At 41.3% G+C, this 27,587-nt stretch overlaps 1 protein-coding gene across 6 annotated transcripts; it reads left to right on the forward strand.

Moving 5' to 3' along the window:
* The first annotated feature begins 1,540 nt into the window (after nucleotides 1-1,540).
* On the forward strand, nucleotides 1,541-27,396 carry mrasa (muscle RAS oncogene homolog a). 6 transcript variants are annotated; one of them, XM_046403849.1, is made up of 7 exons: nucleotides 1,541-2,194; nucleotides 19,527-19,878; nucleotides 20,988-21,141; nucleotides 22,178-22,277; nucleotides 22,866-22,945; nucleotides 23,828-23,905; nucleotides 25,818-27,396. In XM_046403849.1, exons 2-7 carry the CDS (start codon nucleotides 19,686-19,688, stop codon nucleotides 25,873-25,875), a joined length of 663 nt encoding a protein of 220 aa, XP_046259805.1. In that variant the 5' UTR covers nucleotides 1,541-2,194; nucleotides 19,527-19,685; the 3' UTR covers nucleotides 25,876-27,396. The 6 variants fall into 6 exon arrangements, 5 of the variants coding, with proteins under 5 accessions (XP_046259805.1, XP_046259804.1, XP_046259802.1 ...); XM_046403848.1 differs by having other exon boundaries at nucleotides 19,530-19,878; XM_046403846.1 differs by lacking the exon at nucleotides 1,541-2,194 and having other exon boundaries at nucleotides 19,107-19,878; nucleotides 25,818-25,886; nucleotides 25,995-27,396.
* The last annotated feature ends 191 nt before the right edge of the window (nucleotides 27,397-27,587 follow it).

Genomic DNA, 27,587 nt, shown 5'->3' on the forward strand with positions numbered 1-27,587 from the left:
GAAATGTCTAATGCCTGGATTATTCACAGAGGTAAAACTCAAATCAAGCTCCCTTCCTCATTTCAATTGAATTATTTACATCTTTCTCACACACACGCACATATGTACACTCACCGTCTCTGAGGGTTACTGGTAATGGTCTGCGACACAATAACAGTCTCACCAATACTGTGGAGGAAGTGTGCATGTGTGTGTGTTGGCCTCGTGAGCATAAACTGCATGTGCATTGTGATTAACACTGATTAACTTCACTGTGTCACATCTCTCTATAAATAATATATCAGTAAAGACACATCTCATGAGAGATCAGCATTCCACAGTGTTACACCCTGTCCTCTGTGGCTTTCAATTGATAGTCAGCATATACTCATCTGCTCACAAACACCCTCATAATCACAGAGGTTTCTGGGAAGCATTCCTTTTAGGAGTATGAGTTGGTGTGACGGATTTATAGGCAGATCTTGGCTTGTTTCATGACTCCTGATGTTCATATTAAAATTAATAAATTGTTTACTGAAAATAAATGTGAATGTGACTGATCAGAAGTGATTCAAAATCAGTTTTAAACCTGTGAAATAAACAGTCACTGGTGCTTTTATTCCTCCTGCACAGATGTGTTGGTACACAGTCCGGCATGTAGCCAACAGCATCTGCCCTAATCTATTCTCAACATCACCAAGCCCCTCTCTCAATCTCTTTATCCTTTTGTTTTCAGTCATTTCGTATCACACACACACACACACACACACACACACACACACACACACACACATACACACACACCTCATTTATTTTCTTGACTGATCAGATTGTTATCTGTCTCTTTGACCTCAAGCTAAAACAAACCAAAGCTGCAGTGTGATATCCTATTTTCTTCAGCATTTTTACTGAAAAGACAAGAGCTGTTAACTTTGTTGTTAACCTTGTGTGAAATTATTGTCGTTTGTCATATAAAAAAAACAATAAAAAACACGTGAAAGTCATTTTTTCGCAAGAAATGCCAGAAAACCACATGCACATGTGTAGCGTTTTTTTTTTCACGTTTGAAATGTTAGAAATTCAACAATAGTGTTATGCATTCAACAAAAGGGAAAAAAGTGAGACTTTCTTTTTCTCCCATGTTGTAAATAAGACTTCTGTGCTCACAATTGTGACTTGGAATCTCATGATTACATGATTTGTATCTCAGGGTTAACAGAAAAAAATAATAATAACATAATTACAAGGACACAGCTTCATAGTTATGAGATTATGTCTCATAATCATCAGATGGCCAAGTCATAAGTCATACAGGACTTACATATAGACTATACATGTGTCGCAGATGATTATTTTAAAAGATCACTAATTTATTGATAGTTTGGGATAAAAACACATGTGCCTATTTTTACATAAGGCCAAAAGATGCATATGCCTGCACTGTATATTAACTCATTAACTACATGTAAATTTTTTACATATGGAATGGTTGAAATTTTAACCAGTAACTAATGTTGATGTTAAATAGAGAATATATAGAATAAAGAATACTGGCACCACTGGCTTTCACGATGACAAGGAGTAGAAGTAGGCCTTTAAAGTAACATAAAAATGGAAATACTCAAGCAATGTATGAGTACCTCAAAATCGTTCTTAAGGACAGTGCTGGAGTAGATGTACTTGGTTACATTCAACAATCACACCCTCACACGCAAACAAATGCATTAATTTTTAATATAATTAATCCATTAAACTCCTTAAATTAGGGCCTGCTAATTTGACAGGACTGGCCCTTTAAAGAAGTCCGCCAGAGCATAAGAAGAGTCCATTTCACTGAAAAGGGGAACTCCTTCAATGTTTCGTGAGATTTCAACAATTTTGTACAAAAAGAGGCTTTATAAAGGAAAACGAACACATATTCTTTCAACTTAATATTAATTATGGGTAACATAACACACAAAATACCGGCATTTACTGATTTAATGTTTTCACAAAAAACGGCGTTCACCCCTTCGGGGCTTTTCTATTTTTAGCATCAGCTGTTGCAATACAAAGATTAGCTACTCAACGTATTGTTTCGCAGATGTGGGGAGCTCACTCCCGTCTGTGGCGAAAAGGCGGCGGCGGTGGTTTGAAGTCGAGAAAGAGGGAGATGAGGAGGCTTATGTCCGTGTGAGGACGTTTCTTTGTGTTCACAACAGCGAAGCTCATATCGGTAAGTAGCTTTCCTGCTGACAGAGAAGAGGTCGTGAATGCGAGCGTCCGTATTCACGGACAGTGAAGGCAACACCTACCGTTAATTTAAAACCAGCTACTCCTCCAGTATATCAACAACTTACTGTAGCCTAGCTAACTGTCACCAGATTGTTTCGACTCATGACAGCGCTCCAAACAGTCATGTGAAGTTAGCTAGTTGTGATCAAGAATATGAACGACCGTGACTTGGTTGCGGAAATTCTTTTTTGCTGCAAACTTCAAGAGCACGATGCTATGAGGCAACCGAAATCCGTTATTCAGGGGCGGCTACTGTCGGTTTTCCATACGGCCGCTCACACACACACACACACACACACACACACACACACACACACGGGCCTTGCCTCTGCGTGTCAAAAATGTTCCCGTGAGGACGACAGTAAAACAAAGTGTATGTTTTAATCACATATCAGGAATACATATCACGTATACAGTACAGTCAGTGGTGTCCTGGTGTTGTGTTTGTTGTGCTCTGAGACGCTGTGCAGATGTAACCGCTGGACACAGAGAACAGAGAGATTCTTCATGTATCAAATCATAGGATGAGATCATTCAGAAGCACTAGTCAGTCTGCAGAGAGAGAGAGAGAGAGAGACGCTCACACACAGCACACACGTTAATCACTATTAATAGCAAAGTGAAATCACCAGATAATTTGGCTGTCTGGGGACAGATTCCCCTTTATCCTTCCATCATAACTTCATGGACATGTCAAACCCTGCTGCTGCCGCTCATCATGTTGTTTATGAGAGTAATGACTAGCTGGCTTTTGCATATTGTTTCCCTAACCTTTGACTATCAGGGAAATTACTCTCTTGATGATTGCTAGATTCTTAGGTTCCCACCGTGATCTACTATAGAGGCACAAGGCCTCTGTATTAACTTGTTACTAAATATGATTGATTGCTGTGAGATTTAAGTTGTCACAAGTGTATGATGTCTTCCCAGGTGGCACTCATTCTGAGTTTTCACATACTTTACTTAGTAAAGTATGTAAAGTAAAAATAAAAATACTAATACCACACTGTAAAAGTCCTGCATTTAAATTGTTACTGAAGTTAAATTCTCTAAGTGTCTAGTGTCAGGAAAATGTTAAGTATTAAAAGCACAGTGTTCAATGCAGAAAAATATCCCCTGTCTCATAATATTTGCCCACAGTAATCTGAAGATTAGTCTCACGATTTACTGATTATTTAATTGATCGGTAAACGTCAAGGAAATTGTGAAAATGGTCATCACAGTTTCCCAGAGCCCACAGTGACATCTTCAGATTGTTCATGTCCAACTACCAGTCCAAAACCCAGAGACAAAAATCCTTACATTATGAGTGGTTAAAGTAAAAATAAAAAAATACATCAAGCAATAGCTTACGTAAAAACAAAAAAAAAAAATCCTGTGTTGCCAGGCCATTGAAATAACAAACACAGAAAGAAAGACACTTACTGCAATATGTTTTCTGACCTTTTATTTATCAAGAAGATTATCAATATTTATCAAGAAGAGGCCTGCTGTTTGCAGGAAAGACCTCATCACACTCATAGAGCTACACACATTCACACCTCATCCACACCTCTAATCTTTAGGCCATCCATCAGTCAGTCAGTCAAGATGTATTCTTGACTGTGTGTGTGTACTCTCTCTCTCACACACACACATACACTAACTTTTCCAGCTTTATGTAAAAAAATAGATCCCTCATATGCTCTGTACTGTATGGCTGGTCACCCTTAAAGTGATTCCAATATCAATAGAGTACTTAATTTGATGTACACCTTATTTGACTTAACCAAACTGCATACTGTATGTGCTGCAGTAGTTGTCATTCACAAATAGTATTAAAACAAATAACACTTGTAGTGACTGATCACACTTTCTAGAGCTGATAGCACAAAGAGTGACATGCAGATATCTTTAGGCTGGTGAGGTTTTTGATACTGCTTACCACCGACTACTGGGTTATTTTGGGCAATACCTTAAAGATATGAAGTACTGATACTCAGCCCTACTATACTGATGTGTGGTAAGTGATGCCAGCCTCCCTGGTCTCGTCCATTGTTTTAGTAAAACATTTAGATGCTGCACAGCCGACAGCCACAGCTGTTTCCCATAGGTGGTGATTGAACAGGCAATAAAATAAAACATTAGATATGTATTTATTTATTTAATTTTTTTTTTTTTGGTACTGATTATCTAACAAAAAGGATTTGGACATTATCACATTAACATTGTTTTATACAGTGTCTCACCTTTTTTGAAATTGGCCTTGTAGGCTATTGTTCTGTATATTGTTTTATATATTATAAAAAAATATTATATAAAAAAATATTATATATTATATATAATATATATATATATATTGTATTGTATGTGGTTGTTCAAACATGCCTTCTTCATAATCCACCAATGATTTGCAGCAGCAAACTTTAAACAAAGTATTGTCAGGTAAGGTAAGGTGACCTAACCCAAGGTATGGTAGCATTTCTCCCAAATGTATTCGAAAATGAGTTGTTTATATACAGTAGCAAGTACTTTACATTCCTTCGGTGTCTTTGATTCCTGGAAGTTCACTAATAATGTCTTCCGTTCTGGCTGAAATTCCCAAATAGTCAGGAAAACAATGTAAAATTACCAGAATGAATGAACTAAAAGGTCAGAGTAGGACACGCCCCCAGCAAGTCAAAGTACATTAGTCATTTATTTGGTTCGTGTGTGTGCTTTTTGTGTGAATGGCAGCCTTATCCACAGAGAATTTCCAAAAATGACATAACATTATGAAGGAAGACATCAGTGTAATTTATGGCTTAAATGCATTCTCAAACAATGTAGTGAGAGATGGGTGCCTGGAGTTGAAGTTAGTCATTAGTGATCATCCACAGTCATGTGATCAGCCATGCAGCCCCCTATTAGGTTCTTTGCACTTTGCCTGGTGGTAAAACGTGTCATCTCTGGAGAAATTGTGATGAGGAGGCAGATTACCTTTCTTACTTCATTTTCTGAAATAAATGAACTTAAATTATTGCATGACATACCATATTATCTATTTGTGTGTATCTGTTTCAGACAGTCATTCGTACATAACAAATTACTTGTGTTTTAAAGACATGTGAATACACAGTATCAGCATATCCCACTTCTATACAGTAAGACAGTGGCTCAGTCTGGCAGGTTGCATCTTCATACACACTGAATTTGTACTTTTGTGAAGGAGACGCTGGAGATGTGGATGTCTTCTAACATCCTGTAATTAGTTTGATGCCATGTTGGGAGGCACTGTGCGTGATGTGTGTCTCTGATTTTTGAGAAAGTTAACAATTGAAGACTATAATCGCTGCTGATGCTGGTAAAGAGATGTTAGGCTCCTTTTGAATTTCCTGCAGCTCGGACAAAGTTGGCCCTTTTGTAAGTGAATTATTGCTTTCACTTCAGCTGTCTTGGTGACATGAACCAGCATCCTGGTTCTGCTGGGTTGAAAGCCCAGTTCCACAGAAAAGTCAGGATTTAAATTCTTGGGGAAAATATAGTCTTGTTCAATTCATAAAGTTACACCATCCCATTTGATAAAGGGGTTTCATTATTTAAAGGGAAAATAAAAGATCAGCTCACAATCCAGGAAAAAATATACAAGGGTGGACTAGAGTCTAGTCTGACGAGAGTTTGTTACTTGACAGCAGCTTGAGAGCTTTAATATATTTTGAACTCAGTGAACCATGTCTTCACACCTCCTATGAATGATGTTGTGCGACTTAGTAGGAGCAATTTGGTTATTGGCAAAGAGTCAATGATTATGGGAAATAATCATTAAAGTAAAATCAGTGTATACTTAATACACATAAATATCGGGGCACCACCCTGTCACCAGGGACCAATAGCCAAATTAATTAATGGGAAAACAGTCTCTTAAAATTGTGAAGGATGAATCCGAGCACTGGCTGTCATGAATTCAGCTGTTATCACAAGTACATACACAACAACCACAGACAACGACAGGTTAAACTATAACAGGATTTATTAAACAGCAACAACCATCCATAGATAGGTATCACTTTGTAATAAACACTATTATAATCTAAGTTTTATCAACACACATTAACTATTAACTAAGATAACACAGGTACAGCAACAAGAGTATATCTATACATAGGTGTGCCTATATACAGGAGTGTGTGTGTGTGTGTGTGTGTGTGTGAGAGAGAGAGATGATGACAACAGTATGGGGCTAACAAGCTAGCCAGGTAGCGGCTAACAAGCTAGTGGCTAAAAACAAACAAGATGGCGGTTAGCATGCTAGCCAGAGGGTGGCTAACAAGCTACAGGCTAAAAACAAACAAAATGGCGGTTAGCAAGATAGCAGCTAACAAGATAGCAGCTAACAACAAGCTAGTGGCTGACTACAATTAAGATGGCGGATGGCCACATGAGGGGAGGAGCTACAACCAGAATGGCGAGTGGGGAAACTACAACCAAAATGGTGGAGGACTACGTGAGGAGGGGTCAGCACACCAGGATGAACAACCACATAAATGATGACTCAGCAAACAAAACTAGTCACACGCATGTGATGACTCAGCAAAACTCCAAATGACTACCGAAGAATACGCCGGCCGTATCATTCAGAGCCAAGATGGTGTTAACCAACGTGATGTTGCTTATGTGGTCACAGAAGAGAACGATGGGCGGAAGCCTTTGAGCGCCACGTACCCCTTGGTTACGGTTCGTGATCGCGTGCTCGGACTTTCGCCTCACCGTTCAGAAAGAAGAGTGTGAGGAAAGATAGAAATGAAAATACAAGAAACACAACCCAATAAAATAATCCACTCTAATTCTTTAGAAACTCGCGTGTCACCACACAATAGCGGAGTCAGTAAACCGGAGCTTATCTGCTCAGCTATTGGTCCTTTAACTGGTGACGCGCGGTCTCGCTGAAACGGCGGAAATGACCGACCGGAAACTAAAATCAATGAATGCAGCGCTTAAAAGTTACAGAAAGCATGTGTAAACAATCCTACGTTACACTATCTCTGCCCAGACATAAGCCTCTTACGTTGCGTTGCTCCGATCATTCGGAGTTTGAAAGAATGATCCGCTTAAACGTTCGCAGCGTCGTCCTCGGCGGGATGCTGGCGGTCCGTTATTCTGATGATGCGGAGTGTTGATCTCTCGGCGGCAGCGGAGAAAATCACCGGTGAAAAAGTTAACAAACTTTGTTTCGTCCTTAACAAAGTCGGCTCGCGGCTCGTTAACGTGCGATCAGCTGATTGCCCAGCGATCCACGTCGGTAAAAGGAAAAAGGAAAAGTTACAGGAAAAATACAGCAGTCTGTTTCTCGGCCTGCGAGTTGCAGAACTGTGACCCGGGATCTAAAATGATGTTAATCAAACGTTTGATTGTTGCTCCCTTTTGGCGGTTTGGACATTTGGAGAGCCTGGAGAAGCTCTCACTGTCACAGCACGCACGGGGAAAAAGCGCATGCTGATGGTCGCAGTGACCTTTTATTACCTGAGTGACGTCACCTCGGACCCCCGTGGAGATGGCTGGCGCACAGCCAATGTCCGTGCCGGTTCTGAGTTTAAACTCAGGAATTTATGACTAGTTGCACATCATGAGTGGGGTCTCTAACAGTTGGTCACTCTAACTCAGGCTTTATGGGTTACATGTAGGCCGCTCTATTGTTCTCCAGAGCGCATGGCCAGAGATCCCAACATCCCCCCTTTGGTCTGAAGAATGGGGTAGGGGCCACAGTCTTTAGAGCAACATTCTCTAAGGTCGAATGGTCCATGTGCGCTGAAGGTGGTCATCCTTCTGGCTTCCTTCCTGTTGGCTGATGAGCAGACACAGTGATCAACAGTTCAAAGTTCAGAGTTCATTGAGGGTTTAGCTCAGAGTTCATTGAGGCTTTAATTCAGAGTTCATTGAGGCTTTAATTCAGAGTTCATTGAGGCTTTAATGTCTGGACAGAGTTGAGGCACAGTCTGGGCAGATATGAATAATGAGCTAACTAACTCCACTATGATTAATTGGCATTTCAACAACACATTTAACACAATTTCAGGGTACCCAAGGAAAGAAAGAGAGGAGAAAGAAGAGGAGGAGTATCAGTGAATTGGCTATGTATTCTAATGTAGCCAGCAGCTTAGTGGCTGTATCATGCCGGTCATAGGCTAATGGGGCTTTGTGGTGACTGTGTTCACAAGCCATAGGTGGCCAATTCACTCTGCGAGGATCTCACTTTCCTCTGTTCTTGCAGACATGGTATCCTGGCATTTTGCTAGGGTGAGTCAACTCTCAAGCCACAGAGATCATTCACATCTCTAACAAATGGCTGCTGGGGCAGACCCAGTGGATATTCCTGGTTCAGGTACATGTGTTAAGGTTCAAAATCCAATGAGGAGTCTTCCTCATGATACACCAATATAAATGACATATGTGTATTGTCTTGCCAAAACCAACATTCAAAACAGACTTCAGTTGCTCATTCTGCCATTCTATGATAATTATGATTCCAACAGAGCCTAGCTCTAATTTCTAGAGGTCTATGACAATTTATAAGGAGGGATTTATCATCTTCAGTATATTTAGGGACTGGTTCAATCCAACTGACTTGATGATTAGAACATGAAAAGGTGACCCCCCTTTCCCTGAATTTGTGCTTGATTCAGAGGATGGTTGGTTAAAAATGACAGCAGGTAAGGCACCCTTGAATTTAACCTCTGGTGTCGTTGTTCATGGATGTCCAATATGCAACCTGCTGAAGTGTCTGGAGAGTGGCTTGGTGACCATGGTGACCACCGCAGGTGGGTCAGGGCATGTGTTAGCATCAACCCCCCCCCTCCCCGTGGCTGGTCGGGTTAATCTATCCTATACAGCTGGTGATGCTATAAGAAAATCAAAAGGGAAAATAAAAAGAAGAAAAGCAGTTAAAGGAACAGGGTTTCTGGTGTTAGGAGTATGTTTGAGTTACTAGGCGGCCTGAGTGGTCGATCTGAACGTCTCAGCCACACACTTCCTTATAAGCTCTTTTAAGCTTTCCTCTTGGAAGTCTTCCCCTTTAAATGGAAGTGGGGCTTTGCCACCATACCTCCTACCCTGTTTGGAGTTGGATTTAAACCTGCCCTTTCTGTCTGGCTGGCGAGTTTCTTTTGCCGGTGGGCTCAGGTTTTGTGACCAGTTAGGACTGTTGGTCCTCTGACTGGGGTGTCCACCCTGTGGGCGGAGTGATTGGTATGCCGGGGGACCTGGTCCCGCTTGCATCTGGGCACGAGGCATCTTGCTGCCTTCCAGTGCCACCTCTGCAGTGACGGACGGCTGGATCTTCAGTATCCTGGCACTGCTGTTAGTTGTCCTACTTGGGCGTACTCGTGTCTCCCATGCCAGCTGCGCGTACCGCCTCATCTCCTGCATGTTGAGGTTGTTAGTGCGGCAGTGCATGGTCACGTCGTAGCGTACGCTCTCATGCAGGTTATGGAGGAAGAGAGATTTGAAAGCATGCTCTTCCTCTAATCCAGGCGCATTATGCCCTTGGAAATATGCTGCTCTGAGACGCCTGTAATACTCCCAGGGAGGCTCAAGTTTCTTCTGCATGACAGCAAAAGCATCAAGAGTGGCGGAAGCATGGTCTGTGTAGTGGGAGTATTCTTCCCGCAGGGCTTGGCAGAGCGCTGAGTAATGGTCTCTGGTTCTTGGTGGGAGAGTCTCCATGAAGACACGGACGCTCCTGGAGGTGGTTTTCCAGATCAAGCGAAGTTTCTCCCGGGCAGACGCATGGGGAAGATCAAGGAGACAGCGATCTACCTCCCTCAAGTAGTCATCGATGGATGACTCCTGGTTCCTGGGGTCAAAGCACTCTATGTCTCTTGCAAGAGATTCAAGCTGACGTATGCGCAGACCCTGTTGATAGTAGGTGCTGGCATCGTCAGAGTCATCTGAGGATTCTGGATTCCTCGAGTCCTGGTGGGAAAGACCATGACTACTCCTTCGTTGCAGAGAAGGGGTTTGGTCAAAGTGAGGGCGTGAGCGGCGCCCTAGATATGGCATGTCGGCCGGTGTGGGGCCAAAGTCCCTGTCGTCTCTCAAGGAGTATGGCTGATGTCCACCTTTCTCCAGGGAGGTTCTTCCTTTGGCAAAGTCAGGTATGGAGCGCTGGAGAGCTGATGAAGTTGCACTTCTTGTGCCTGAGGCATTCCCATGCCTATGGTGGACCAGTGGAGGAGTGTACTGGTCAAGAATGATCATGTCGGGCATCTCAGTAGGGGCGGCTACCTCTCCACTAACTGTCCTCAGATCAGCGGGTGTGGCTCGAACTGTCTGTCGAGCACCCTCAAGCTCCTGACATATGGTGGCTATCCGTGCTCGGGATGCCTGTCGTTCAGCCCGCAGCTTGTCCTCCATGGTGTCCGCCGTTCGCGTTTTAACCATCTCTTCTGGGACAGGGGCTGCATCTGGGTCAGAAATAATATCAGACGGATCAGGGATCAAGGCTGCTTTCACCTGATCCTCCGTCGTTTGGAGCTGCAAATTTAAATAAGGACAATCCTGCTGGATGGTCTCATTTTCCTCCTTAACTTCACTCAGTTGATCCCTAAGGTCCTTAACCTCTTGCTGTAGGATCAAGTTTTTGTGTTGCTCAGTATGATATCTGGTCTGCAACACTGTAATCTGCTCCATATACTCTGCAGTTTGTAACTGGGCTTTACGGTGATAAAGCATTGTTACCTGACTGAGCATCTGAGAAATGAGGGACAAGTGACAAGTGACCACTTCCTGTATTTTCTTATCACAGGTGCTAGCGTTGTAGCTGTTCAGGTCACTCATGCCATTAACTGCCAATTTCACGAGGCCAGTGACTGTGGCCTGCATGTCCAGGTCATCTGCCTCTTGGGAGCCTCTAGCTCCTGGGGTGTGGGAATCCCTACTGCTCATTTTGTCTTTCCACTGAACAGACAAAACAAAAATCACAAAACTGCTACACTGAGCAAGTTTAAGTTGCACAGGTGGGCTTCAACCTGTGGCTTGCAAACCTACAAAAATCAACAATGTGCTGGGCTAACTCTGGCTGCTAAGTAGTTGTAACTGAGGTTACACAGTAGCACTATACCTTATGCTAAAGGAGTTAGTGCACGTCAAAACAGGACTCACAGAACCAGGAAAGCAAGAGAACACTGCCTGTGTTCTGCCACTTAACCTAGGTAATCCACTGTCCAATCTATGGCACCTCTTAGTGCAATCACAACACAACACAACCAATACTCTTAGTACCCGTAATTAATAGTTAACAATTAAAAATGCAGGGGACGGCTTCTTCACTCTAATTCTGAGAAAAGAGGAGAATAAGGAGAATAATAAACAACACAAAGAAAAGAAATTCTCTAAACCGTCAGCAGCAGGTTACTGTGGTGATACTGTAACACAGCTGGAATTAGACAAACTCACCTGGGACCCCAATTATGTTGGTGGACCCATGGAAAAGTTTGGTTTTGCCTTTTTTGTTATTGTGTTTATACTGTAACACAGCTAGAATAAGACAGCCTCACACGGGGCACCAATGATGTTGTGCGACTTAGTAGGAGCAATTTGGTTATTGGCAAAGAGTCAATGATTATGGGAAATAATCATTAAAGTAAAATCAGTGTATACTTAATACACATAAATATCGGGGCACCACCCTGTCACCAGGGACCAATAGCCAAATTAATTAATGGGAAAACAGTCTCTTAAAATTGTGAAGGATGAATCCGAGCACTGGCTGTCATGAATTCAGCTGTTATCACAAGTACATACACAACAACCACAGACAACGACAGGTTAAACTATAACAGGATTTATTAAACAGCAACAACCATCCATAGATAGGTATCACTTTGTAATAAACACTATTATAATCTAAGTTTTATCAACACACATTAACTATTAACTAAGATAACACAGGTACAGCAACAAGAGTATATCTATACATAGGTGTGCCTATATACAGGAGTGTGTGTGTGTGTGTGTGTGTGTGAGAGAGAGAGATGATGACAACAGTATGGGGCTAACAAGCTAGCCAGGTAGCGGCTAACAAGCTAGTGGCTAAAAACAAACAAGATGGCGGTTAGCATGCTAGCCAGAGGGTGGCTAACAAGCTACAGGCTAAAAACAAACAAAATGGCGGTTAGCAAGATAGCAGCTAACAAGATAGCAGCTAACAACAAGCTAGTGGCTGACTACAATTAAGATGGCGGATGGCCACATGAGGGGAGGAGCTACAACCAGAATGGCGAGTGGGGAAACTACAACCAAAATGGTGGAGGACTACGTGAGGAGGGGTCAGCACACCAGGATGAACAACCACATAAATGATGACTCAGCAAACAAAACTAGTCACACGCATGTGATGACTCAGCAAAACTCCAAATGACTACCGAAGAATACGCCGGCCGTATCATTCAGAGCCAAGATGGTGTTAACCAACGTGATGTTGCTTATGTGGTCACAGAAGAGAACGATGGGCGGAAGCCTTTGAGCGCCACGTACCCCTTGGTTACGGTTCGTGATCGCGTGCTCGGACTTTCGCCTCACCGTTCAGAAAGAAGAGTGTGAGGAAAGATAGAAATGAAAATACAAGAAACACAACCCAATAAAATAATCCACTCTAATTCTTTAGAAACTCGCGTGTCACCACACAATAGCGGAGTCAGTAAACCGGAGCTTATCTGCTCAGCTATTGGTCCTTTAACTGGTGACGCGCGGTCTCGCTGAAACGGCGGAAATGACCGACCGGAAACTAAAATCAATGAATGCAGCGCTTAAAAGTTACAGAAAGCATGTGTAAACAATCCTACGTTACACTATCTCTGCCCAGACATAAGCCTCTTACGTTGCGTTGCTCCGATCATTCGGAGTTTGAAAGAATGATCCGCTTAAACGTTCGCAGCGTCGTCCTCGGCGGGATGCTGGCGGTCCGTTATTCTGATGATGCGGAGTGTTGATCTCTCGGCGGCAGCGGAGAAAATCACCGGTGAAAAAGTTAACAAACTTTGTTTCGTCCTTAACAAAGTCGGCTCGCGGCTCGTTAACGTGCGATCAGCTGATTGCCCAGCGATCCACGTCGGTAAAAGGAAAAAGGAAAAGTTACAGGAAAAATACAGCAGTCTGTTTCTCGGCCTGCGAGTTGCAGAACTGTGACCCGGGATCTAAAATGATGTTAATCAAACGTTTGATTGTTGCTCCCTTTTGGCGGTTTGGACATTTGGAGAGCCTGGAGAAGCTCTCACTGTCACAGCACGCACGGGGAAAAAGCGCATGCTGATGGTCGCAGTGACCTTTTATTACCTGAGTGACGTCACCTCGGACCCCCGTGGAGATGGCTGGCGCACAGCCAATGTCCGTGCCGGTTCTGAGTTTAAACTCAGGAATTTATGACTAGTTGCACATCATGAGTGGGGTCTCTAACAGTTGGTCACTCTAACTCAGGCTTTATGGGTTACATGTAGGCCGCTCTATTGTTCTCCAGAGCGCATGGCCAGAGATCCCAACAATGATCAATGAGAGTTCATATCAGTGCTGCAGTACAGGCTGGGTTGTGCACTGCTGTGTTCCTCCTTATTCCTGTTCTGTGAGACATGTTGCTGCTTTGTTCCCATGTGAAGAGGGAAGTCCCTGTATCCTTTCCCAAGGCAGCAACTGGCCACTTCTCAAGAGCCTAGAGAGGCTTTATGGAGTCATGGTGAAGACAAAATATCTAATGTCCAAAACACACCAGGAGGCATTACAGATTGAACAGATATGTCACTGGTTTATTATTCTTCTTTTGTCATCTTTGAAAGAAAATTATTACGCTATTTGTTCTACAAATAGCAGCGTTACTAGTTTAACTGCATTTTTTGAGTAACATGGCAGTAACTTCACACTTTTCTGAAGGAAATAACTTTTCAGTAGCTTAGCTCTCTTATTGACTGAGTGACACAGTGGTGCCCATACAAGCTGCGGTTTTCCCTTGCTAGACTTTTCACTATGAAACTCAAATGGTTTCTGCTGCAGCCTGAAGTAGAACTGCTAAGGATCAGTAAGTGATGCCACCAGACTTGTATGTGTAGCCCACTGAAGCACTTCTCTATGGCAGTGACATCACTTACTGATGCCTGGGCTGATGCCTATTGTAGGCATCAAGAAGGCAGCAGGGGCGTAAACAAAAACAAGCTTAGGTTTATTTGATGGAAATATGGCAGAGGGAAAGGATGGAGAGAAACTGACCCAGACTCGGGATTAAAGAATTATAGAAGAATCACAACTGTTACCTTTGAGTTATAGTGTTGTTTTAGTTTACAGTGCACACCTATGCATGCCTGCACACACACACACAAACACAAACACAAACATAGCTTGTTATTATGTCATTAGTTATGTGGAGGGTTTTTCTGCACTGGCTTTGGAGCAGTTAGAGCAGACTTTCTTGTTTATTTGCCTGCCTGTTTATTTGACTGACAGTTTTATTGATCACTCAGATAGCAGTGCGTGACTTGGAGTGAAGTTGGTTCGATATATTAAAAAAAATAGCTTTGACATCATATTACAAGATCAGTGATTTTCGGACTAAATGGGCAATTACGAAGAGCTGTAGGCATATTTAATCAGGTCAGTAAGAGTTGATTAGCTATACATGACTGTGCTGGATGAGCTCCATCTCTCCTGTCCATAATAATAACATGAGATAAACATTTTTAAATACGTCCCCTCTAGAGAGGGTTTTCCTAAAGCTCCATGTTCAGGGAAGGAAAATGCTAGCTTAGAGCATGCGAAAAACCAAAACCGAGATGAAAGGATTCCGATTCATTGGCATTAGTGTGGATATGGTCAAAGGTTTGTGCACAGTATTGTAAGTTTGTCCCTTTGCAGGCTTAGCTGGTCATCATGGTTTGTAAAGCCATACAGGCAGCCACGTTGTTCAGACTAAAAATTCTGGTTGGACACATAGTTAAATTTCCTCTGTAAAGCTTTCACTCCTGAGGGAATTTGGTTTAAACTAGTGTTTGTGGATTATTTTAGTCTCACAGAATGGTGGGTATTGTTTGAGAAAATTGTGCACCAAGTGGACTCGCAGAGGACTAGATAAATGCACACACACTGTACAAGGTTGCAACCTGACTTGACTTGAGCTAACCAGTCATGAGTGGCTTTGAAAACGGGTGGCAGGCAGTGTGATTTCATGGTGCTTCTCAAGCTGTTGAGTTTTTATTTTCCTGCACCTCGCTGAAAATCTAAGGCAGTGTCTTGTGGCAGAGACGTGTTCCTCTATGACAGGCCGCCAACTGACTGACAGAAGAGACTTTTTTAACATCAGGAATTTTGCCTGGAAATTCTTTGCCCAACCTGTCAGGCTGATTGGCTGGTTGGTCTTTGGAAAGGAAGGAAACATCTTCCTTCCCTCCATTGTACTAGGCAGGAAAGGATGGACTATAGCCAGCTGACAGCTGTTTCCTGGTGGATGAAGGAGGAATGGGTGCGTGGGTGGTGAGGGTGTTGTGCTAGTAGTGTCTGAATGTGTTTTTTTGTCTGCTTATTGACTGTTGCTTGTATTTATTGAGCACTAGAAATCAGAAGGTTGCACAGTAAGATTAGTAGATTAGTTTTATTTTGAATTTATTCACTTTCAAATTTCTTTTCACACTATGGTTGGTTTCGTATAGGAATACATTTGCATAATCTTTCTTGAGATATAAAACTAATCATAGTAAACATTTACATCTTTTCTTTGTATGTAGGTATTTAAACATACCTGTGGGGTTTTCTTGTAAGCAGTCATGTTTACACCAAAGTGCACCATTTTCTTGAGGCCTCACAGAAGTGTCGAATGCATTTCCTTTGACATATTTACATGTCAGTTTTCAGAATTTTAATTAATTAATTAATTAATTTACCTTAATATTTACATCCATATTTGCTAGCATGCAATATTCTTCTGCTTTGCCTTTGTTTCTTAATTAATCTTTGTTTTAGCACTGCCAGCTGTGTTTGAGAGGAGTAGTGTGAAACCTGCAGCAGTAACGTGTATTGCACTGCCATGTGCATCATCTTGCACATGACATCCTCTTGCCTACAAGGACACATATGCAGCAAATGGGGACTATTAGCTGTCAAAAGCTCTACAGGGTACCTTTAAGTTAACATAAATTAGCTTTTTTTAGCTATTAGAAGCAACATGTCTGTCAGATGGCATAATGGTGCCTATTTGAGCATCACATCTGATTGGACCAATTTTAACCAAGGCTTCACCGGTTGCACTAATAGTCAAGATTATTTTAAACATGTTAATATGACTTTTATGTCTGGCAACTTTCAGAATCATGTAAAAGTGCAGATAGCCAGCTGGCCAAAAATGAAGAGCACATGGTGAAATAGTGGTGTCTATTTCATTGACGCAACACCATAATATTTTCATCACCCTTTGTCCTCATGTGCCCTTGCTTCCTCTCCATTGCTTGTCTGATTCAGATTTCTCTCACGCTCATCTCCCACTCTCTTGTCTTACTTCCCTCCCATGTCTTATTCTTTCTGATAGATTGACACACATTAAAGCTCCTACTTGCTGTCATTAAAGTTACTAAATTTAACCATATGGTCTTGCTATATTAACGTAAGTCTCTGAAAAAGAATAGAATGTGAATTACAAATGTTTAGAGAGAAAAAGAGGGAGAGAGAGAAGAGAGCCTCTGTTGTTCTTCACTTGTGTGGAAAAAATACTCCCATGTTAAACTTCTCATATTCTAGCAAGATAGATGTTTATTTTTGTTTTCAGAAAGCCATAATTACAAACTAAGTTATCCATGTGCTGAAGCCGTCGTGTTTCTCTGCTGGTTCTGTGGTTCCAGTGGGCTACTGAGAGTAGACGTCATTTGCCTGGTTTCTGCTGCTAGGCCAAACCAGGCTCACCGAGGCTTGCTTTAGCCGCTTTTCCGTACAGTTGTGATATCCATGCTGCGACTGAGCCAATGATGTGATTGTCGTGTGGCTTTCTATGCCACACAACAATAAGGCCTGTTGCCGACAACCCTTTACTGTAGCTGCTGCTTCTTGCACTAGTCTTTCTAATATTTAAATCAATTTAGCAATCGTCAGTTTATAAGAAAATATGAGAATAGTGGCTCTCATCACAATAGCAGTAAGACAGTAAGGCATGATTAGAATTAATAGCTAATTTTAGCAGCAAATGCAGCTGCAATTTCAGTGGCTGCTTCACAATAAAAGCCTTTTGTGGTTTTCCAATGGGAAGATATTATTTATGAGGCAGGAGCCACAGGAGTTGTTTGCTTTGCATTAGCAGTGTCGCTAATGTCGACTTTGGATTTGGATGTTGTGTTTTCATTCGGTGTTAATCACCATAATGTTTGTATCCGTGTGCTTGTTGAACACATTTCCTTCCTCATAAAACATTTGCAAAGCTGATATTATGGGTATTCAAAATCTTTGAAAGAACATTGTTTACTTCTGTGTTTACCAGCAATATTCTCTTTCCTCCCTGTCTTGGTGTGTTACTGCCACCTGTGCATCAGCGGGTTAGTGTGAAACCGTTGGCAGGAACGTGTATCACATCACCCATGTGAACCTGTGCCTGTTTTGTGGTGCGTGGATGAGATAAACAAAATCGGGACCCACTTTTCGTGAAGCAGATCCATAGTGCCAGTAGAAGTCAAAAACTCCACAGGGAGCCTCTCAAACAGAAAGTACATACAGCTTCAGCATAACTGGAGGAGAGTGGATAAGAGGAAACAGCGGAGCTCATATCAGTTTGAAAGAAACAACAGGAGTGAAATAGAACTTCAACCACAGAAACTCAGTGGTAGTTTCCCGGGTGCACTGGGGTTTTTTCTTCACTTTGTGGGTACTGGCATTGGTACTGGTGTGATATATTTTTTTTTGTAAATGATATCTAGTGTGACCCTTTTATTGATGTTTCATTTGTTTTTCCACCAGCTACCCTGTGATCACACGGACAACAATGTTTTATTCCAATGATGGCACTAATACCAGCAAGACAGACTAATGAGTTAATGAGTGAATCCTACCAGCTCAGTAATCAGCAGCTAGTTGACAGCCTTTCTTTTAATCTGGTACATCTCTTTTCAGCTGTCTGAATGCTGCAGATATCTTTTTCATGTGCTGTCTCTGACTGGAGTGATGCTGTGCAATGTCGAGCCACAATCACACATGGTGAAATTTGTGAAACAGAGGTGTTGCCTGCAAGATATGGTTGTGATGACATGCATGTGAGGGAGACCGGAGACTGTCGGGGTTAAATTTTATAGCATCGACCCCAGAAACAAAAGAGTCTTATTTCACTTACTTGTTATTTTACAACACTTGATTGCACAAAGAAATCAGAATCAGAATGCCTTTATTTATCCCCAAGGGGAAATTCTTTTATTTTATTTTTTCTTTTTTAAATGGAAGTTGTAGCCCCTTCATGCTACCCGGGCTTTGTTCATGTTTATGGCAAGCTTGACCACCAAAAAAACAAAAATGCACTTTTCACATTAAATTATGTGACCCCCCCCATATAGACCCCATGCTTCACCAAAGGCACTTAAGTGCCAAAAGCTGCACATACCAAGCTTTTTAAAAACAATGCTTCCTGTCTGGTTGCATGCAACCCTACAGTCCAATCAGTTTATTACCTAGGCACTAAATTATATTGTAGGCCAGTGTGGTTTCTCTGCTTTCAGACCACAGTAGAAATATATATGATAACAACGTGGCACACTGCAGTTGGGTTAAGGAAGGGACAGCAGCAGTTCCATTTTAACCAGAAATCTATAGGCAGTCTAATTATTGACGATGATGTTACGATTTACAATCATATTAAAAAAGCAGTTTATTTAATCAGAAAGTCAGGTATCGGCTTCTGTACTTTAATTTCTGGCCATCTTGCATAAAAGTTCAAGTCAATACTTTCGTCCCCATAAGAGTCCCTGTGATTGCTGCTAGACATTGGTTTCAAGACCACTGAAGGTATGAAAGGGACTGGAACAATATCAGCTGCACCTGTTTTTTTTTTATTTTCATTTAAAGTTCTTCTTCCACATGTTTTTACACTTTAACATACTTCTGCCACGTAAAGCCGTGTACAACTGTCATTCCAATTGTCGTCTTTCTGTGGTGGACAGAACCTAAATTATTGTTACCAGCTGTGAAAGTTTGTTTTGTAGGTGGGCTTAAAGGTTACTGATCTCTCTAATTTGGCCTCTTTCTCCATTTTTTTTTTTTGCGTACTATTTTTTCCATCTTCCTGCTTGTGGTCTGTGGTCTCCATGGTGATGAAAAAGCAGCTCTCCCTTGTTCTCCCTGTCTGTCCCCTCCTCCCTCTATTGTCAGTCGCTTTTTTCTTTCTTTCTCTTTCTCTCGGTCCTCCGTCTCAGCCAGGTGTGTCTCGTCAGCCACCTAATAGCCTACTTTCCACCTTTACCACCACTGCTGAGGTAACGATGGCGACTAGCGCTGTGCCAAGTGACAACCTGCCAACGTACAAGCTGGTGGTGGTGGGGGATGGTGGTGTTGGGAAGAGTGCCCTCACCATCCAGTTTTTCCAGAAGATCTTTGTGCCCGACTACGATCCCACGATAGAGGACTCGTATCTTAAACACACAGAGATAGATGGACAATGGGCGATACTGGATGGTGAGTAGAAATGTATGCATGTGAAGTGAACTAGGTAGTAGCTGAGAATAATCCTAATCCATGCTAATATTCAATTTATTTAGTTTTTCCATTTTCCTTTTGGTTTCAGTTGGTTTCAATGACCAATGAGTGAACATTTGAATTTGTTTGTTGTGTTTAAAAATCCATTTTGGCTTTTAACATTCCTGTGGTCATTGTTTCCTACACTGAGCTCACTATGGAATAGCAATTCCCTGAACAAATTAATGATATTTAGAAAAAAGGCACTTCTGTGGTTGTTGCATGTGGGAAAAATTATGTATCATTCTGTGATTTTATCCTTCCCAACAACAAACTATTACATTTATGTTGGAAGCATAATAAAACTCTGGAAAGAATTAGAAAACCACTTGTAACAGTCACTTTTAGATTTAATGGGAATGCACATTTGTGTAAACCGTTGACATCCTATTGTTAAGTATTGACAGCTAATGACCTCTGCCAGGACCTTAAAAAGGTTCTGACGCAGTTGTTATGTCAGGGTAACCCTGAGCATGACACTCAAGGAGAGATCATTGGATTACAGGATCACCAAAATCTGTGTCTTCCCCTCAGGTTTGTGAGAGTGGAGGTGATCACACACGTTGTGGAGAAAACAAATTATATTTCTGACCATGTAATTGGAAATTGAAATAGTTCACAATAACGCAATTGCAGTATTCCACTGTAAAAGAAACTGGGTCACTTTGTATTCACTAACATGCTTTTTGTTTGGAGGGGTTCATCAGCTGACATGTGGAATTTCTCAGACTCTTAATCGCAGCTTTTATAGGTGTTGCCGTGCTTTATAAGTACCTGATTAACTGTTGAAAATATGTAGTACAATAAGAATTAAAATAAAAATGATCCTAAATGAAAAGCACATTATTACAAATACAGACTGGTCTGTGCTGTGTATATATGATATGAAATGTGATCGCTAAATTGTAATACTTGGATAAATACTGTACTGTATGCTAAAAGCCAGTGCAAAATATTTATATCATGTGTGTGTATTTTGTGTGAAAAAGTAAGTGTAAGAGAGGCCCATCCATGTACAGTAATACGTTTGTGTCCCTCCATCTTCACAGTGCTGGACACAGCCGGCCAGGAGGAGTTCAGTGCAATGAGGGAGCAGTATATGAGGACAGGAGATGGCTTCCTCATTGTTTACTCTGTGACAGACAAGGCCAGCTTTGAACATGTTGACCGATTCCATCAACTAATACTGCGGGTTAAAGACAGGTTGGTTACAGCAGCTCAGCTGAACAACATGTAGCAGAAGCCACTTTTACCTGTGCACTAAACACAAAGGAAGACCAAGGGGTAGTTTGGGAATGATCACAAAACCTACTCATGATTCAATGGAAAAATCTTATTTGCGCTGTTGTTGAAAATCACCAGGTCACGTTGTGTGTTCAGTGGCATGCACAATAAACCCACAGCTAGTTATTTTGGCACATGTATAACACATGTGACAAATGAGTCAAATTTGTCTCAACAGCCAGACAGATTGGTGTCTTAAACTCTGAACAGATTATGTTCCTATTTGATTACTGCAGACACAGATGTTTATCCTTTTCAAATGTAATCTGGACTGACAGTAGTTATGCATTTCTTGTAACTTGATTGCATAATCCCAAATACATGTAAACCATTACTGTCCGACCCTGTATGTCACACACACATTAAAATTGCAAAATATTCAATATATTAAGTATTTGAAGGACATTTATCTTCATTTCAGGCCAAACTTTTCCCACCTCAGTCACCAGCTATTTAGTCGGCACTAACAAGCAGCACTGGCAGCCCTTCAACATCAGAACATCAAATTTGTCTCCACAGGTTGAATCAGTTGTGAATTTCCGATGTGAGAGAAGACATTACGTTTGTTCTCTGTCTGACGGACAACAGCCAATAAAATGGAGCCTGAGATTGAACAAAATAGAAACTGGAACTGAGCAAGTTGCTGTCTGTCCATATTTAGTGGTGCTCTACAGTAGCTAATTTTTCTCCAAGATCCGAGTGCTGTGGAAATCTGACACCTCCCAGTCAATTTGTGTAGGATGTGATGCTCTTACTAATCTAAATGTAAACCTAACACGTCTTTAAAATAGTCTCTAGACCACGAGACTCTTAGAAATACTGCAAGTGATTTGGAAATCCATTGCTTACTTATACAGGAACACCTGAGAATCTCTCCCCCACTGTGTGTGTGTGTGTGTGTGTGTGTGTGGTCGGTCGTGCATGTGCGTGGGCGTGCGCGTGTGTTTCCTCTCAGGGAGGCCTTCCCCATGGTGTTGGTGGCAAACAAAGTGGATTTGGTCCATCTGAGAAAGGTCACCACTGACCAGGGCCAAGAGATGGCTGCAAAACATAATGTGAGTAGTAATCTTCTTTAAGCACAGCTGTCTTAGTGTGAAAACTAATCATTATTTCATGGTCTTAATGTCAGTACAGATTGATAACTACAGTTGTGTTTTAATTTGAATGGAGAAAGAACGGGGAAAAAATGTGTTTACAAATTTAACTGCCTTAATGTGGACTCATTGTAACAAGCAGACACAAGCAGCAAGTTGTCATGATTGACAGAAGAAGCCAGAAAGCTGCGCTTGCTGTAATTTGCAAAATGCATCACTTCCACACAGACTGCACTAATGTTACTGAGCTGAGAGAACCACTCTTAAAGTTTTAAAAGTGAGGGTGAAAAGCTGCTAGAGCATCTCTGAGTTACTGAATTTACTTTCTGCCTGTGGTGTTGAATGCATTTGGTCCAGTGGGATTTGGGGAAAATGACAGCTCACTCTGCCACACACACACACACACACACACACACACACACACACACACACACACACACACACAAACTGAATGCTCTGGTTCTGCCTCAGGACTTCTGTTCTGTTGTCAGTGTGTCAGTAGAATATCACTTATGCTTGGCTTTGGAATATTTCTGCATGTTTCTTCAGATAACTTATATCGAAACCAGTGCCAAGGATCCTCCAATGAATGTGGACAAAGCCTTTCATGAGCTGGTTCGTGTTATAAGGTAACAAGCTCACTCGTGCTTATTCTATTATGTTCATGAGATTTTTGCATGAAAACCAATGTCGTTATATTTTGCAAACTAAAACTCAGAGTGTATCACCTTCCCTCCTCTTTTTTTTTCCAGTGTGTGTCGTTTACTTTTTTAGAGGTTAGTGTTATACTGGTATGTGAGGGCAGTGAAAGTGTTTTTAGGAAGGGTGGAAAAGCAAAGAAAAAAAATCCCAGAGCTATTTCCTGTCTTGACAATTTCAGAAGAATGCGGTTTGTGTCCATGCTTTACATGTGGTCACTGAAACGACCAGTAAGCACCAAGCAGGCATGTCACAGTGTCTCCCAGAGCCTCCAGTCAGATACCCACCGATGGCAGGGAGTTCTCACCGTCCTCATACCAAGTCTGTGACTAACACATGGAGAAACTGCTCACTTTATTCAGAGCTGACCAGAGTTTAGCAGTGAATCAACATTGCCCCCTTGTGTCCAGACTGCAGAAAGGCAGTCGTACGATGAGTGGCGAAAGAAATAATGTTTTTTTCTGACTGGTGCTTCAGCATTCAGCACAGTTGCATCTGGATTTACGGGTGCATTATTCACAGAAACTGCAGAAGTACGTGAAGTGAAAAGAGAAAAAAGTAGTTACACAAAGAGAGTGTATTAAAATGAAAGAACAATGGACATGTGTTGATGTTCCATAAAGTCAGTGTCTCATTTTCATTCTCTGGTGACTGTAGAGATTAAAAACATAGCATAGAGTGTGATAATCGGTGATCTTAAGAGGTGCTGGAAGGTGACATCTGTGGCAGGATTATTGCATTGTAAGGTGTCAGAGAAAGTTCAGATCTATTTGCCAAGCCGTTTCTCTGTTTTTCTTTCTCCACATGCACAGACAACAGGTTCCAGAGCGAAACCAGAAGAAGAAAAAGAAGATGAAATGGAGAGCAGAACGTTCCGCAAGTTCCCACAGGTTCCACTGTGCCATATTGTGACCTCCCTTGTCCTGTTGTTCATTTGTAATGTACACACACCCACATGCACACCCTCACACCTTGGGATGTCCCCAAAGGAACTCCCAGCAGTGGTTACCCACTGGAGCACAAACGTAAGGAGGGGGCGATGGGCGTCGAAGTGATTCTGAAATGTTGGACTGACGTCCCCTCTTCCCTTCACAATGCCTTGGAATGAGTGCTAAACCATCTCTCCTGACAATTCATGGTCCCTTTCAAAGGTCTTTACATTCTTCCTGCCTGTATTCAACACAGAACCACAGTATGACTGAAGTGTTTCTCACTCTTGTGTAATTTTTGAACTTAATCTCAAATGTGGCACAAGATGAGAATCTTATCTTAAGAATCACCCTGATTGTTTGAACGTTTGTCTTCTGAAGAAAGGGAAGGAAAAGCGATTGTTCTCCAACTCTAACCGCCTGATGGTCATCACCTTTCTATCCTTGCACTCCCACAATGTGTGAAAGCACCTGTGTGATCATTAGATATGCTGTCTTTGTCTCTTTTTTTTGTAGAATGGACATCAGAATAGCACAACGGATGAATATGAGAGTGGTGGCAGTGACTTTGGTATTAAAATAGATGTCGTGAGGTGTTGTCAATGAGTGACCTGTGAATTATCGGAGTGTAGCGTGCACCTTGTGGTCATGTGATGCTCCGGTTTAGAAACGTCAGTTCAGAGTGGATGGAAGGATGTGTCGCAGCGAGCGAAAGAAATGTGACGTGGTGCCGAGAAAATGTGTCATATCGACTGGCGGGTGAACATTGTGGTCATATCAGCGTGTTGAATTAGTGTCTCAATATTGTAATTGTGAAGGACGGTGAGGTCGGTCGGTGTATGTGGTTACACTTTAATGTAAACATAACAGGGTTTATACCAACTTCTGCAGCCATTTTTACAGATGCTCTCACAAATGGATTGTTTTTTCCATCATGGAAACAGTATATCAAAGCCACTTTACATAACTTGGATAATGAAGATAATTACGGTTAATTTAGCTTGCCTCTTCAGTCCTGGCATGATGAGGGCAGTTTTCATCAGTGCTGTATGAACAATAGCACTGCTATTTTTTTATGCGTCTTGTAGTCTTAACAGATCCAAGTTGCTTTACTTTTTTTTGTATCCAAAAATACAGAAAACTACAGTTATATTTGTGATATAATTAAAAATGATTATAGGTGGCATCATAAACCAATCGAATGCTGTTTTACGAAAGGTCTGTAGGAAATCCTTAATGAAACAGAGTAGATGAGGGATAGCAAGAGCTTCACGTTTCAGGTGTGAAACAGGCTGGAGAAACTGATTTGCACTGGCCACTAACCAAAATAATATGATGTCACTTTAATCTTGGGGCTTTTCAGACTGTGCCGCTGTATTCAGGACAATGTTACAAGAAGAATCATTTGAGGATACATACTGCAGCCCTGGGAATATACCAGAGTTAGAAAGAGCCTGTCTGAACCAGGCAGCGTGATGCTCCTGGGGCTTAAAGCCATGTTAACCTAGCTACAGGCTAAGTTTAGTTGTAGGAAAACCACACACTCCAAGCATCAAGACATTCAGTATAGTCGTTTTTGTAGCTCTGAGGTGGATGGGAATGTACAATTTAATAACCTATGAAATGGCTTGTACTGTTAACGCACTAAAGTTTCAGTGGACAACTTTTTTTTTTTCTTTTTTGTTTTTTTGTCTGGATGAATACAGTCTCTTGAAGGAGTACATTTTTTGCACTTTTAATACAATTTCTGACTTTCCTATTGGCATGTTGCTTTCTGTTCAAATATGAAAGTGAAATGAAAGGCACAGTCAAAACCAATTTGAATGTAAAAATTGAAAAACAAAACCAGTAAATAGGCTGATTTGTGTTGTAGCCCTGCGTGCCTGCGTATGCCTGATGCCTTGGTGATGATTGTGGAAGGTGGAATGTAATCATTCGGAAGGTATTGAAAGAAAAGTTCTGTGTTACTCAGTTTTGAATTAAGAAGGTCAAGAATGAAAAAAATGTTTTTCTTTTTTTTATTTTTGGATGGCATACAAATTCACCTCAGCATGAACGTGGAAAATCAACCTCAGCAACAGAAGAAATACAGTATTGATTTACATCTACTGTTAAAGGGACTTCACAGAAGGACAGAAAACATTGAAGTACTGATCATTGATCAATGAAGCAACAGACTCTGAATTGTGGGGGAGGAAAATAAACATTAATGAATGTGTTTGATGAAAATGTTGCATCATGTATGTTTGATACCATTTTGTATTATTGATATGAATTATTGATATGATTCTTGCAAAGTGTTTTTTAAACGACTGAATAATTTATTACTGTCTGTGTTACCTCAGCGTGTCCCAGACCTGGACAAAAAGCTTAACTACACTTCCTTTTTTTTTCTTTGGGACTGTCAGTGAGTCATAAGCCTTTTTTTCCCTCCCTTTGAGCCCCTATTTAAAGAGACTTGTAATGTGTTGTGGACCAAGATGAAGAAACAGAGTCTCCTCCAGAAAAAGAACCTCTGCTTTGCTGGAGCTCATGTGGACTGCACACAACAGTCAAAAGAAGAAAAGTTTCGATGTGTGTGTTAGTTCCATGCAAACATTTCTTCCAGGAAGAGATTGACATTTTGAGAAATTAAGTTAATCATAGTTTTGTTGTTGTTGAGAGCTAGACGAGAACACTGATACAACTCTCACAAGCTAAATAACACTCTAATTTGAATTTAGCTTAGCCTTGCACAGCGTGGAGACAGAGGGAAGCAGCTAGCCTAGCTCTGTCTGACAGTAAAAAAATGAAAAAAAGCCAACCAGCGCCGCTAATTGAGCGTGTTTAGTATATTTACTGTGTACAAATTGCGGTTTTATGTTCCAGATTACTTGAAATGGACCAAGCCGACTGTTTCCCCCTGTTCCAGTCTTTGTGCCAAGCTAAGCTTTGTATTTACCATGCAGATAGGAGAACAGTCTTAATGTTCTCCCCTAACCCCCCCCCCCCAAAAAAAAATAAAATAAAATAAACAAAAGTAAAAAAGCACATATCCAAAAACAAGATGTTGCTTAATTCTTTTCACTGAGCTCATGTACCAGCCAGGTGCAGGTGACTATGTGACTATTTAACTTTTTGGTTGGAGGTCCAAAATACAGTTTGAATTCAGAAAGTTACTTTTCTGTGACTGAATCACTGATTGCTGGTGCACAAAGAAACATACTGATTTATCGCTCCGGCTTCACATTTCAGGCAGACCAAATACAAATGCTGAAAGTGAACATAATGCATCACTTATTTGACCTTGGGTTATATGTGAGCTTTTGTTTTCATTAATTTGAGAGGTAGCGTTATTTTATTTTTTAAGTTACGCAACTGATTTGAGTTGTGTATGTCCTGAAACTTTGTCAACATATAAAGGGCCTTGTAGACTTAAAGTTTGGATTAAAGAAAAAAAATTGGAGTTGTCACACCAGTTGTGTATTGTGTGTTTTTGGACAGGTCTGTTGTGTTCTAACTGAGAAGCTAGACGAGGCACAAATAAACTGTGGCCTTTTTATCTAGCCTCAGGGGTCAAATATATTTCAATAAAGAAATACAAGTATTGTGACTTTCTGTCATTTGACTTTTTTTTTTTCTCTATGTTGTATGTAGGTGGATA

Source organism: Scatophagus argus, chromosome 11 (assembly GCF_020382885.2).
Source record: "Scatophagus argus isolate fScaArg1 chromosome 11, fScaArg1.pri, whole genome shotgun sequence".
NCBI lineage: Eukaryota > Metazoa > Chordata > Actinopteri > Scatophagidae > Scatophagus > Scatophagus argus.